This window comes from Pelobates fuscus, chromosome 1 (assembly GCF_036172605.1).
Source record: "Pelobates fuscus isolate aPelFus1 chromosome 1, aPelFus1.pri, whole genome shotgun sequence".
NCBI lineage: Eukaryota > Metazoa > Chordata > Amphibia > Anura > Pelobatidae > Pelobates > Pelobates fuscus.
In genome coordinates this window covers 117,855,179-117,871,372 of record NC_086317.1, presented here as the reverse complement: position 1 = coordinate 117,871,372, position 16,194 = coordinate 117,855,179, and the positions used below count along the sequence as shown (strand labels likewise).

Below are 16,194 nucleotides of genomic sequence, written 5' to 3'. Positions count from 1 at the left end.
CAAGACACTGGCAAAGGTTTATAGGAGTTGCAGTTCACTAAACAACTTGAGGTCCAGCATTTCACACGTGTACAATAAACTAAATCAGCTCTTTAAAAATTGCTACTTAAAATACGTTTTTGTGATTTTTCTAACCTGCGAGAAATCTGCAGTAAGTTTGTAGATTTCTGAAATAAGACTGAGTATAGTTAATATGCCTAACTACCAGCAGGTGCCACTTTCAATCTGTTAGGGGTCAGGTGAATTTAGAGAACAGTTTGCGAAAATTGTAGTCTTTTATGCTGCTTTCCTGCTGAAGGTGTAAGCTTCCATATTCTGCATTAGACCACATAGAGTCCACAGTACAAATTAATCATTTAAGCATGCCGTGTATGTCCTAGAACTCAAAATAACAAACGAGACAAAGAACAGATCTTAATAATGTGCTTTTTTTCTGTACTTTTGTGGTATTATTTTCTTAGCAATAGACCTTCAGCAGCTGCTGCTATATGTTTCAGTGTAGCTGACTTCATTTATTTTAAAGACTTCACAATGTATTTACTTAGATATCTTAAGCAAATTACATTTCCAAGAATGTCCATCTGTCTGGCTGTCTACACAAACTTGTATTCTCCCACTCTCTCTCTCTCTCTTTTTTTTAACTAACATTATGGCAGAAAGAGAGTTTTTGTAATTATAAATTGCTCTGGAGTATGCATATACTACTGTAATACAGTAACCATTACAGATACACAATTATAGTGCTATTTTAACGTGGCATTGCCCCCGTCTGGTGACTTTGCATAATTTGTAACCCCTGATGGTGACATCACTACTTGGGGTCAGATGGCGGGGGTGCAGGAAAAGGTGAATTTTACTTACATGAACCTGTCCCTGGCACGTGCTTCCATCTTCTTCCATCAGGTCCTCTTCTGCCCCTGGTGCATCAGCACCAGGATCTGACATCACTACCATAGAGCCAATTCCCTGTTGTCATCACTGGTGACTGCTGGGGGATTGACACTTCTAGACGGCGCTGGCTCTGCCGAGTGTCAAGAAGTGTCAGGCAGAGTAAATATACTGAGACAAAGTAGTTCTTACTTTGTCTCAGTATATCTCTTGACTGGATTGAAATTTTAGTGAAATTACAGCACAGTCAATATGGCGGAGGGGGTTGTCAGTGCAACTTTAAGTCATATATTGTTTATGCCCATTTATATGCAAGTTATTAACATAATAAGTAGGAAGCAGTTGTTTATCAAAGGTAGGTTAAAGGTGAAAGGCATCAAGTGTAGAATGCCCATTATTGATGAATATATAAATACAAGACAAGACTGAAACTCACAGAGATTTGAACTTTTCAAGGTCGTCTTAAATTTTAATCTGCAAAGGTGTTTGCCAATAGGTAACAATCCTTAATTTCTGCAAGTTTAGCTGTCCTGTGTTAGAATTTTCAAGTAACAAATAGAAATAAAATGTCAAAGAACATCCAAGGCTTTGCCAGTTATATCAAAACAATGTTTAATGTTTAAAATTCTGTAGATAATGCAAAAACAAATTAAACAATACCAAATACTTCTCAATTCATGTACTACATAAATAGTCCATGTACCAACAATATTGATAAAAGAGGGGCTCCAAGTGTCCAACCTGTCCCCAATCATGGCCGGCAGGTACAACGCTGACTGAAATTGCATAGAATGAGAAAAGCCTTAATTTCAAATGCTTAATAATAATTGTCTTTGTTTATTCAAGTCTGTATAATCAGGACCTCATTGAGTCATGTATATATTTTTCTTTACATTCCATCTTTCATTTTGTATTAAGGAGCATTCATTTTAAACTGGTGTCCCTATTCACATTTAATTTCTCATACTCTGTGGTGACCTTGCTATGTTAGACTGTGCTGGAAATGTAAAACTTAGTAATATTTTTAGTATGAAAAATATTTCTTCATTCTAGGGATATGCTATGTGTCACATCATCCTGACATCCTTGGGAATGGTAAACATCACATTCAGTGTATCATTCCAAACAAAATCCTGAATAAAATTCAATTATGGGAGAAAATTAGATATTATGAAAGCAAGGAAATTCAAAACACCTAAAACTAATAAAATGTTGCATTCCAAACAAACATACAAGGTCTGTCTGGAAAGTATCCAACCATGTAATATGAAAAATAGAGACATTTATTGAACAAGATACAAGACACAAGAAACATTGTACATAGGACAACGATGCCTCAGTCACCCTGCAAAATCCTTTGTTGAAATTGTCATCAGCTGCCTCATTGTATTTACCTGAATCTTATTGATGCTCTGAAATCTCTTCCCTTTCAAAGGTGATTTTAGTTTTGGGAAAAGCTAGAAGTTGCAGGGTGCCAAATCTTTTTAAAAGATTCTCTACAATCTTTGAAGCGTTTGTGCCACAAGTTTATTTGTATTGCTCTCATTGCATCATCCCTGAAAGCTTTCTGACTCATCCAAATAGCTTCCACAGAGGAATGTTCAAGCTTAAAGAGACACTGTAGGCACCCAGACCACTTCAGCTCATTGAAGTGGTCTGGGTGCAATGTCCCTTATGCACTTAGTGCTGCAATGTTAAACTTTGAAGTTCCAGAGAAACTAAGTATGTCCACAGTGGCTATCTACCAGAGGGCTTCCGCAATCAAAGTGGACCTTTGGTCCAATACCTGATGCTGGACGTCCTCACATTCTGCATGATGACATCCAGCGTCAGATTTTTTCCCATAGGAGAGCATTAATTTATTCACCGGGGAGGGGGGGGTCGCAACGGAGGGGGGAGGCAGAGCGAGCTATGGTGCCAGGAATACACTTTTGTATTCTTGGCACTGGAGTATCCCTTTAACACAAAATGTGATGCAGAATCGTTGTTCTACTTGCTCAGTCATTTTAACTAGTACACATACTCACCCAATGACATCTAGCACGTCTACTGACTAGTACAGTGAATTCATCATTGTTCATGCTTGCGCATTCCAGTCCACTCTCCTTGACTGCCAGGTTACATTGATGTCACGTAAACAGTTCTCATTATATTAACAATGGCAGGACTTTTTCCAGACAGACCTCTTACAGAAAATCTATTCTTTTATTTAATATATAAATATATTTAAAATCATTGCTTTTTATTAGCATTCATATAATAAACTATTATTTTAGCGGTATGCTAACAGTATACTTCTGTAATGTATGTAAAGTAGTCTTATTTGTTAAACCATCATATAATTCATATTTGATTTTAATATTGAGCTTATTTGCTATACTTGTGTTTCCCTTTTACTGATGAAACAGCATTGAAAAGAGAATACATATTCATCTAGCAAGAATTGTAAGCTTTGAGTACCTTATGTTTTCTCTGACTAGTAGTCAACTGTTGTGTCCTACTCCTATAGTACAGGGTTACAATAACTTGGTAAAACAAAACAGAAGTGTAAATCAATGTAAACCACAGAGCTCCCTGGACTCGTTTACGCTTTAAGTAACATTCAAATCACCATGACCACTACAGTCTGCTCCGGTCTATTGTAGTTACATATTTGCATAGTTACATAGTTGAAAAGAGACATGTTTCCATTAAGTTGAGCTTTTCTCACATCTGTTTTTGCAGTTGATCCAAAACAAGGCCCAAAAAACTGTTTCAAACACATCCAATTTTGCAACAAATTAAAAAATAAAAATCCTTCTTGACCCCAAATGGAAGTCAGATCTCCCCTTGGATCAAGAAGCTATTACCCCACAAATTAAAAATGATATCCTATGTTTTTTTTGCAAGTATTCAAAAACATCTGTACAGACTCTGTACAGTTTTAACATCTATGCAGACTCTGATAAAACCGCTGAAAATTCCAAATACTTATTGTTCTTTTCCTTTGTCTTAGACTAAATCTTCTTTATTCCAGTCTTATGTGTTACCTTGTGTCCTATATATAGTCTGGTTTATGGATAGTTTCCAGACAATGGTGTGTATTGGTTCTGAGTATATTTCTTAATAGTCTCTCTGAGGTACCGTTTTTTTAAATTAACCCCTTAAGGACACATGACGTGTGTGACATGTCATGATTCCCTTTTATTCCAGAAGTTTGGTCCTTAAGGGGTTAAACAGAATTGGTTAACTTTTCTTAATAACTAAAATGTTCCATTCCTTTTATTTATTTATTAAAATAGCCTGCCTCTGCACTTTTTCTAGTGCCATAATATCCTTCTTTAGAACAGGTGCCCAAAATTGCACAGCATATTCAAGAAGTGTTTTTTTAAAGAGGCAAAAAATATATATATATTTTCACTGTCCCTTTTTAAACATGTAGTGTATATATAATTTTGGAAGGATACTCCTAGTTACTATTCTGATGATGTACAGCTTATATTATTAAGTCACTAAGTGGCAGTGGCGTATAGTATTTGTCAGTCATCACTAGTAGATTGAAGAAAAACTGGTTTACAAGTTTAGCAGCTCATTTTGTTTTTTTGTAGAGTATTTAAAAAAAAAACATTTCTAGAAAATTTGGAGAAAAATATAGTAAAAATGGTATAGATGTTTCAAGTTACTAAAACACAGACATATTACACAGCATATTACACAGCATGGCAAATACACTCAACACACAAAAAAATCTTTAAAACTACAGGAATAACTGCCTTTACAGTTACTTAGATTTACTTTTTAGTGTTATAATTGCATTTCAATGAGCAGAAAGGGAGAACTATTATGAAAATGTTGTATAATCATATTTATAGCTAAACACAGCCACATGTAAGTCAGTTCTAAAGTCTATTTTACATACTTTAAAATCTCACATGCATTTTGCGGTTTTGCCTCTTATATTCTTAAACTTAAATTCTTAGTTCACAATTTCCCATCACCACCACAAAACCTTTTTTTTATTGGTCCTACTTTATAGTATTGCAAAAATGAGAACTGCTGAATTCCAATTAGCCTATACTGTTGTAAATGCCATATTGTATTGATTTTATTTTTGTCAGAACTACACAGTGTTTCAAAAGTAATATATTACAGAAGAGTCCAGAACACTCAAAGCATAAAGACATAAATGGTCTGGTTTGATATTTTGTTTGCTTGGATATTACCTCCTCTGATTTGCTGATGTCCTGTGGTTCAATATATATTCTTGCACAAACAGTGGATTTGTTGAAGGTTCAGTATAAAGACAGGGTTATTTACTAAAGCAAAAATGGTTAGGAATTAAAAATGAATTGAAAGCAAATTAGAATTTTAAGGCCATATTAGCTAAATTTAGAAGCACTTTCCAAGTCATTTATGCTTCTATTTTAGCTATTTTGTTCTTAAAATTTGAATTTTCATTTGAATGTTTGTCAAGTAAGTAGCCCTGTCTTAACACAAATAAATTGCCATTCCGATGCCTAAAAGCAAAACAAAAAAACTGAAAACTCAACCCTTCCGCCACAGCATGCACATATGTTTAGTATGTGGACATTCTATTTACATTTGGTGACATTTTCAGAAAGCTATGTATAAACAAAGGATTTGATTATTTGTATATATGCAGTTTTGATTTTGATAAACATTACGGTTTTCTTTAGCAAATATTTTGTGCATCCTTACATATTACACATGGGATATGGGGAACAGAACAAAATCAGAGGAAAACAACTTCATGGGAAACCATAAAAAAATAAAATGTAATTAAATAAAAAACAAACAAACTGCAATGCCATTATATATTGACTAGATAAGTAGTGGTCAACCTGGTCCCTACCACCCACTAGTGGGTGGTTTGGGATTTTAGGCAGGCGGTGGTGGATTCTGCAGAAAACTTCCAGTGGGCCTCGATGACTATGGACCAAGGCCTGCAGGGGAGATCCAGCCTTGCTCTAAGCCCTCTCGGGCTGGAACTTACTTCATGGCCTAAGAAGGCTCTGTATTCCTAAGGAGCGTCAGCCTGCAGCCGGAGGAGCTGCAGGCTAAAGTGAACATGCCACCACTGGACCACAAGGGCTTGCGGCAGTATGTCCTTCTTCCCTGGTAAAAGGTAAGAAGTAGGGAGGGGGAGACATTAAGATAGATTTTCACATTTCCCCCACCTACACACATTCCACACACATACAACACCCCTCACACACACTACACCCCACACACTCACGCCACCTCTCACACACACACACACACACTGCCCCCTCACACACACACACTTCCCCCTCACACACACTGCCTCCTCACACACACTACACCCCACACACACTGACCCCTCACACACTGACCCCTCACACATGCACTGCCCACTCATACACACTCAGACTGCCCTTTCACACACTCCAACCCTCTCACACCCTCCAACTCTCTCACACACGCACACCCCCTCACACATGCACTACCTCCTTCACACATGCACTGCCTCCTTCACACATGCACTGCCCATTTGCAGACACCCAGCACCCTTTACACATGCACACACAGATCCTCTCTCTCACACACAGCACCTCACACACACAGCACCTCTCTCATCCACATACAGCACCCCCCCCCCACACACAGCACCCTTCACACACTGACCCCACACACATACTGCACCTCTCTCACACACTACACCCTTTACACACAAACACACACACACAGCACCCTTCATACAAACAGCACATCAGAGACACACATAGAAAAAATCAGATTAATTTAAGAACATATATTTTCTTTTAAAACCTCCTACTTGTATCACAAGTAAAAATAGGCAAAAATATAGGGTGCGCCAATACAAATAACCACCAAATAACAAAATAAGAGCACTAGAAATAAGTAATAGATATAACATACAGATATCTAAATATAAAAGTAGCTAACCTAAAATACCGAAGAAAAAAGGAAAGTCTCTCAGTGCCTTGGTAAGTATGGGTACCTCTTCAACCTTGATATTCACATAGATGCGCAGGTTTCATGGGTATATGTAAGGAGAAAAAGCAAAACATTCAATAGTGCAATAAGTCCAAAAAAGTGGGCAAATCTTAGAAGAAATCCAAATTTTGTACTCACATGTATTAGAGCTCAAACCAGCTCTAGTGTAGTGTGCATATAGTGGTTTTAGTCCCCCACTACAAGGGTATCGCTGGAAGGTACACTCCACGGATGTTGTAGTAGCCGGATGTATATAAAACCAAAAAATAAAAATAAAAAGCAACAAATAGTGCTCACTGCATAAAAGGATAAACCAGGAGTAATAAAGATAAAAAATGTACTCACAATTTACTGAGCAGATAACCCACTCAGTTTTATCAGCATAGTTGGTATAATCCCCACCTGGGATCCTTGGTGAGATCCTCACTGGAGTTGTAAAACAGGATGCCAGGTAATAAAAAGCAAGGAATATGGCACATAAAACAAATAAAAACAATCCACAATGCGTTTCTCCCAAAAAGGGCTTTTTCAAGTGGTTATCAAACATATACCTGCTATACACAGTATTTTATATGATAAAAAAACATGATAAAATTGAATTGTGGCGGGTAGATGACGTCATGATCACATGGTCACTGTGATGATTACAACATAAGATTGAAATAGAAAGACATACAATTAAAATAAAGTAACAACCATGTAACCATATGAAAACAATAGTATATATATAAGAGAGCTTAACATATTAAAAAGTATAATATGTCGAAACAATATCAGAAAAAGAAATGGGGTGTGAAAGGGGAAGTGTCCGGTAGACGTCGGCCTATTGCCTATTTTTACCATTGTTTTAAGGGTTTTTGGAGAGAATTTCCCTTTTAGGAATGCTGCCTTCCTTCCTCTGTTATATAGCGCTGCCCCATCTTCTTTTTTTCTAGTAGGTATCAAAAGGTTGACTACCCCTGGACTAGATAGTGTGGTTTGCAGGATATAAAAAGACAGAGTTTTTGCATATCTCTTATAGCTTAAATGACTAGGCATAAGGTCTTACTGGATGTACAACACAAACCAGATTACCTAGTGCACACTAAAGTTATTTAAATCCTTTCAGTGGGTAGTAATATTGAGAAGGCAAATTGTATAAAATGCATGTTTTAAAAAAATATATATCTTCAGGACACTTCTGAAATTGAGAAAAAAAATCAATGTATCTTTCCTAGTAAAACAATATTTTGCAAATAAATATTTGGAGTACTCAGTGTTTATCAGTAGATCTAAATGACTCTTTCAAAACAGTTTGCTTCACGGTAAGTGGGAGATTTAAAAAAAAATGCGTTGGTTCACTATATCCAATATTAAGCAAGACAAGTTGCCAATTAACCTTACTCCTTCCTCCTCTCCATGGTTGGTGTGATGGAGGGAAATGCAATTCTTAACCCTCTTTACGCAATAATAAAATGATCATGGGATGCACAGTCCCCTAATACTAATTCTTATCGGGTCAGTAGGTGCCATAGCCCTTTACCCCTAATTCAAAATCATGTATTTCTTATATACCCTTTACCCCAAACAGAACCAGGGTAAGCACAGTTCCCTGGTTCTACACGATTAAAAACCTTTGGTAGCTAATGATCTTAAAACTCCAATAGCAGTCCAACCATCCAAAATCCATGTTAAAATTCTGTCAAAAACTTGGGTTATCCTAACAAAATACAATTGTACTAAAACAAAAACTAAAATAAAAACGTAAAAACAACACATAAAAACCACACATACAAAAACAAAACATTGACTAGAGACATAAAAAATGAAGAGCAATGTAATTGACAAGGGAATTCATTATGCACATGACTATACAAGCCTCATGGAAAAAACTTGCTCAGGGGATGAAATGTCCTCACATCATGAAAAAATAAAAATAAACTGAAAGTGGTGAGTCATACTTAGTCTCATGAACTGTTACAGTTCACAGCAGTAGTTTGACTTGTGTGGGAAATCTCCCTCTTCCCCCCTCTAAAAAAAAAAAATCTCCAGGAAATAAGGTATGTAATAGTAGAGTTTATCACAACATTCCTAAAATAAACACACACAAAAACACAGCAAACTAGGAAAGATGACCACAAGACTAAGAGGAAATACACTTAACACATTTCATACCGTTGGGGTATTTACTCACAAATGAGTTGGTGCGTCAGTATTATAGTAGTATAAATGACAGAGTATTTTCTGACATCATGTCTTGTTATGAAATATGTCTACTACAAATAGTAGAGAATGCTTAGGCTGGAATGATAGCAGGATGCCAAGAGACTAATATTTATTTTGTAATCTATTAAACCTCCATAGTGGTCTCCACTGAGACAATTTTGACTCAGACAAAATCTTCCCCTTTATGAAGCATAATATACACTCCTAAAATTATTTCACTTGATGAATGAAAAAACACATAAAAACAAAGGAAGTTCTAATTTATGTCATCTTAGAGACATTAAAATTGTTGATTAATAAGCTCCTTGGGGTCAAATATAGCCAGAAAGATTAAATTAGGTATGAAGGCAATCTTGGTGCTTCAGACGTTATTTCTGATAATAATTCTGCATTTTTTTTTAGATTGCTTTGACATTTTAATCTACTGTGTTTTTTGTATGAGTTTCAAAATTGTTTTTTACAATTAAAAAACTTTTATCATATGCAAATTAATGACAGAAAAAAAGAATTTAAATGGGTTAAAACAATGACATTATTTAGACAAAAATGAAAGAGGACAACAGAACAATACTGTGTAAGTGTATCAGAACGACACAAATTGGAATGATATCTAAAACCTGAAAGTTCACTTAGGAGATGGATTAAATAGTACATCAGCACCCAGAAAACTAATAAACGGTATAACAAAAGTCACTTGTTAATCCATTCATTGGAATGAAGAAAAATGGGACTTTCAAATCAAGTTGATCTTCTGAGCTAATACTAATTAATCTGGTTTACTGAAACCGAAAACTATTGTTTTGAAATAATTCCTTGCATCTGTTGGTTATATAAATGGAATGCCGACATGTACAGCTGTGATTTATTTCCAAAGCTTTGTTGCTTAGGCATTAATAGATGAAAATGTAAAATAAACCAATTTGACAGACTTGTGCATAATTTGTGATAGAAGATGAATTATAACTCGAAGCTATAGAATTCGTAACATTTATCTCTTATTCAACTTCAACCACTATGGGCACTATTGTTATTTTACAAATACTAATTGATGATGAAAAACTAAATTAACAAATAATGGAAAAAAGTATGTTGCCTCATTATTATAAAGTATCCTTTTTTTTTTTTTTGCAGAAACTCAACTTACTGCATGAAAGTTTCTATTTCGTTGGCAGTAGGGGACAATGACACCGGGTTCTGTTACAATTCCAAAATGAAATACTTTGAAAAGGCTGAACTAAGTAAAAGCAAGGAGATCTTATGTCCAGAAATAGAAGATTTTATAATGCCATACAGGGAACCAGAAATAAAATGGTATAAGGTACAGTATGAACTCCATTCAAATTTACTTACCACATACGGGGCTCAAAATGTTCAGCAGTGCACAATATGATTTACTGTTACTGCTATTATTTCTTTTCAGATTTTTCTGTTCTCGCTACTTTCTCACAGTTGTGTGCATTTTGAATTATTAAAAGGTGAGAAAGAATGCTACTTTAAACATTCCGTAGTGAGATGCTGTGTGCAAAGTCTTTCAATGAGGGGGGCTAATGTAGCTTCTACTGTTAAATATAAAATATATGTGTTTTTTTATTTTCATTACAGTTAGTAAAAACCCAATGTATCTTTTGGGGGGGCTTCATTAAAGAAACACACCAAGCACCATAACCACTATGGCTTGCTGTAATGATTATGGTGCCAGCAGTGCCCTAGCACTGACGCACTGTAAGCTGTCAAACAGTTTTAGTGTGGCTTGCAGTTGGCAGGTGGATCCAGGTAGGTTGACAAGAGTTTTGATGATAGTTCACCATATTACAGTAGGATGCCACCAGGGGTTAGTGCTTGGACTGTCCCTTTAATAGCCATTATAGCATTTTTGTTTCTTAGTCATCCCTGCAGGTCTTCTTCACTTTTAATACAAGGCAGAATCAAGTTGAACAAAACTGGCATACTAATTCTCTAAAAACTAAATTATAGGAACACTATAGTCACCAAAACAACTGCAGCTTAATGAGGCAGTTTTTGTGTATAGATCATGCCTCTGAAGTCTCACTGCTCAATTCTCTGCTAATTATTAGTTAAATCACTGTTGCTCCTGCTTATGCAGCCCTAGCCACACCTTATCTAGCTGTGACTGACACAGTATGCATGAAAAACAAATGGTTTGATTTTTAATCAGGTGTAACTTACTCTAAATGTTCTTATATCTTGCTCTGTAAAATGAACATTAATCACACATAAGAGGCTACTGCGCGCTCTAGAAGGCTATTAACAGAACAGGAGATAAGACATTCTAAATAAACAGAATTTGCAATAAATGTAAACATTAGTAATGCTGATAGCAAATGGTATGATAGCAAATGGTATGATAGCAAATGGTATGATAGAATGATAGACATGAGTAGTTAAAAATGAAGTATTAGACATGCCCATGTCCCTTGGTACCTTATTAATTGGAAAGAGGCTGCCCCGGAAGCCAGACACTGACACACTAATTATTTACCAGACAGTGACACTGGTCACACATAGAGCAGCAATAGGGAGACCACCAAACTACCTCCTAGTAGATCAATGGTGGAGGAAACATATTGGTAAACAGTTTGCAAAGGGAAAGTAATTATATCTAGGGGTTGTCATTTGAAAGCATGAGACTGAGGGTCAAGTGCTTTTGAATGTCCCTCCCTTGATATCCTTATTGTCTGCTAATAAATGGCACAGTGTTATGTATATTGTATAATACATGTTTTTTTAGGGGTGGAGTAAGTGTGATAATGTAGTTTGTTTCTGTGTCTGGGCTATCTTAGGGTTAGTATTAGGGTTAGTAGGTAGTGCAAGGGTTGCATCCATGTCCCAGTTTGTCTAATATGAATGGGATTCAATAAGTATATTAACATTTCTGAAACATCTGTGGTTCAGATTTTAGTCCAGATATGTCACTGCTCATGTATTTACTGGACAATTAAAACTAGATATCTTCAAAAATGAAACATTTGGGAATTTTTGTATTCTTGTTTTTGTAAGACAGTTTTGCAATTACAGTGAGTGAGACAACCGCAATTATATTTATCCAACCTAGACTACAGGCACCAATATGTATCTAATGGAAATGCTGACATGTAGAAAGTATTTGGAAATCATAGAAACAGATTAATGTAAACAAATTAAGGGGACAGGTGTTGCCCATCATGTTTCTTTAATTAACAGAACAGGAAAAGAGTCATTGCACCCAGGGCCGGCGCGTCCATAAGGCGGCACAGGCGGCCGCCTTAGGGCGCAACACGAGGGGGGGCGCAAAAATCCGAATCCTGGGCCCTTTGCCTGTGACTCGCATATTAAAAATATTTCCTGCTCCTGATTTGCGGCCCGGTTCCCAGTGCTGCTCTGATATGTCAGAGTAGTCTGATGGGCGGGGCTTCCTCCTCCCTGCATTCCAACTCCCCTGCGGTCTCAGTTGAACTGAGCTCAGGCTCAGTGTGCAGCTTCCCTGCATTGAGTCACTGCTGTACCTGGACAGGACACACACAGAGCTATTGATGGGCCCGGCAGCATCACCAGTGAGCAGGTAAGGAGAGCGGCATGTCAGATGTTTAAATTAACCCCCTCATTACCCCATCCCTCTAGCTGTGTGTCACTTTGTTCTTAGCCCTGTTTCAGTCTGTCCCAATAATCCCATCACCCCTAGCCCTGTGTCACTGTACCCCTAATCTACTCCCCCTAGCCCTGTCTCACTGTACCCCTAATCCCATTAGCACTGTGTCACAGCCCCACTAATCCCCTGCCCTGTGTCACTCTGCCCCCCCCCAGTCCTGTATCACTGCCCCCTAGGCCTGTGTCACTGCCCCCCTAGCCCTGATTTACTATGTCCCCCTGCCCCCTAGGCACTGCCCCACTAATCCCCGTCCCCCTAGGCCTGTGTCACTGTCCCCCTAGGCCTGTGTCACTGTCCCCCTAGGCCTGTGTCACTGTCCCCCTATCCCTGTATCACTCTGTCCCCCTAGCCCTGTGTCACTATGTCCCCCTGCCCCCTAGGCACTGCCCCACTGATCCCCTGCCCCCTAGGCCTGTGTCACTGTCCCTCTAGGCCTGTGTCACTTCCCACTAATCCCCTGCCCCCTAGGCCTGTGTCACTGTCCCTCCCCCTAGCCCTGTGTCACTATGTTCCCTTACCCCCTAGGCCTGTGTCACTATGTCCCCTTACCCCCTAGGCCTGTGTCACTGGCCCACTAATCCCCTGCCCCCTAGGCCTGTGTCACTGGCCCACTAATCCCCTGCCACCTAGGCCTGCCACTCTGTCCCCCTAGCCCTGTATCACTCTGTCCCCCTAGGCCTGTGTCACTATGTCCCCCTGCCCCCTAGGCCTGTGTCACAGCCTCACTAATCCCCTGCCCTGTGTCACTCTGCCCCCCCCCCAGTCATGTGTCACTATGCCCCCTAGGCCTGTGTCACTGCCCTTTGTCACTGCCCCCTAGGCCTGTGTCACTGCCCTGTACCACTATGTCCCCCTGCCCCCTAGGCCTGTGTAACTATGTCCCCCTCCCCCCTAGCCCTGTGTCACTATGTCCTCTTGCCCCCTAGGTCTGTGTAACTGCCCCACTAAACCTCTGCACTCTAGCCCTTTGTCACTATATCCCCCAGCCCCCTAGACCTGTATCACTGGCCCACTAATCCCCTAACCCTGTGTCACTATGTCCCCCTAATCCCTGCCTCCAATTACTATGTCACTCTGTCCCCTAATCCCTGCCCCCTATTACTATGTCACTCTGCCCCCATAATCCCATGCCCCCCGTAGCCCTGTGTCACTCTGTAACCCTAGCCCTGTGTCATTGTAGCTCTAATTCCCTGCCCCCCTAGCCCTGTGTCACTGTCTCCCTGCCCCCTAGTGTTTGTAAGTGGCACCTCTGTATACATCAAGGGAGTGATGGGGCGGCAAAATGCATCTCCGCCTGTGTACCTAAAAATTCTTGCACCGGCCCTGATTGCACCCATTTTGCATATTCAATAAGGATATATTCAACCTTGATGTGACCTTGCCCCAACTTATCAGAATAGTTAAGTTATAAACATTCTTACAGAGTAAAACATTTTTATGAACATTAATAAGCTAGTATAAAGAGTGATTGACATTGGAGAATACCAAAAGGATTAGTACATGTTTCAGCTAACATTATAATTTGGCCTATTTTGTCGCCGTAGCAAGTTTATCTAACTCACTGGCATTTTTCAGAGTTCATCTTGATTTGTTTCTCTTCCCACGCCACCCACATTGAATTAAATTTAATTTACTTTAAAAACATGAACTATATTTTATATGTCAAGGTCAAAAGACTTAGTAGTTTACTGCAGAAAGTGTCTTAAAACCAATTTTTATCTTAACTGTTACCATAGAAAAAGATGTCTCACGCTAAACAGTTATCATTCCCAATGCATGTAGAGAAAATTACTACATCTTATATCTTTTTTTTAAAACAAATCTGCATTGTGGACAACAATGTAATGGTTTAAAGGTATACTCCAAGCACCATAACAACCTGGACTTTTGAGGAAATAGTGCAGAAAGATCCCCCACCACTATTCCCTCATACAGATGCCCAAAGCTGCAGAAATAAAAATCACTGCAGGTATATGGCCACACCATTAGTCATGGCGATCAGAGAAAAGAGCTTATGTTTTCCCTTCCCTATCCAAATATTTATATGGTGGTGATGTTGACCATTTGCAACCAGAGCTGAAGTAATACCACTATCTTTCATTCTATTCACAAAATTATGATTAGAGCTATTAATAACAGGTAGCAGCTGCCTTTTGTTCCACTGCATGGACCTGCTGGCAAGCATGATAGTATCCTATATCTAAAACCCTGCTGAGTAGCAGTTTATGCAATAATCTCAGCTATTGATCCAAACAATGACAACATTATAGTATCAACTAGGCAGCTAGGTTTTGCCCTAGGCATAACAAAACTCAGACCCCCCCCCCGCGGGTGCCACCCCCACCGCGCTCCACCTAACCCTTCCCCCCACCCCGCATTCTAAATACACACACACATTCACTGACAGAAACACATACTCACTGACAGACACTCACTAACAGACACTCACTCACTAACAGACAAACACACTTACTAACAGACAAACACTCACACACACTAACAGGCACACACACACTCACTAACAGACACACACACTAACAGGCACACACACACTCACTAACAGACACACACACACTAACAGACAGACATACACCAACTAACAGACACACACGCACTAACAGACAGACACACACTAACAGACACACACTAATAGACACACACACTAACAGACAGACAGACACACACTAACAGACAGACAGACACATACACTAACAGACATACACTAACAGACACACACACACTAAGACACACACACACACTAACAGACACACACACACTAACAGACAGACACACACTAATAGACACACACTAACAGACAGACAGACACACACTAACAGACATACACTAACAGACACACACACACTAAGACACACACACACACACACACACACACACACTAACAGACACACACTAGCAGACAAACACACTGACTCACATTAACACTCACATTTTTTTTTAATTTAACCCCCCAGCCTCCTTACCTTTTATAAATGCTGGGTGGGGGGGGGGTTTCTCCCTCTCCCTGGGGCTGCCGGCCGGGCTGCTGGGCTGGCTGCTGGGCTGGCTGATTGTAGTTCAGAAACATCTGGAGGGCCGGAGTTTGGGGAAGCCTGTACTAATAAATAATTGCATAGGATGCATTAAAATAATACAAATCAAGCATTAAAAAAAACATTCTCACTTTTGAAGTTCATGTATTTGTTGCATTGTTTACAGCTTCCTGCAGCAAGCTCAGGGACGTTTTAGCCTCGAGGAAAACAAGGCATTTGCCTTGGGCGTCATTTTCCAGGGGGCGGCAAAAAAAGCCGACCCCAAATGCCCAGGGCAAATGTCTTGTTAGCCTCGTGGCTAACTGACATGCTGGGCTGCTGGGCTGGCTGCTGGGCGGGTGGCTGGCGAGGGAGCACTTTCCCCATAGCTGTCTGCTCGGCTCCCTCGCTCGCCGCCCGCAGAGTGAGGCTGGGAGCCGGAATATG

General features: G+C 39.2%; 1 protein-coding gene across 1 annotated transcript in view; it reads left to right on the top strand.

The window, feature by feature from the left end:
• The window catches only part of IL1RAPL1 (interleukin 1 receptor accessory protein like 1), a 1,343,461-nt gene that overhangs the window by 832,331 nt on the left and 494,936 nt on the right, over nucleotides 1-16,194 (top strand). The window contains exon 4 of the mRNA XM_063444288.1: nucleotides 10,204-10,390. Coding sequence (XP_063300358.1) covers nucleotides 10,204-10,390 — 187 coding nt within the window. The remainder of the gene's footprint in view (nucleotides 1-10,203; nucleotides 10,391-16,194) is intronic.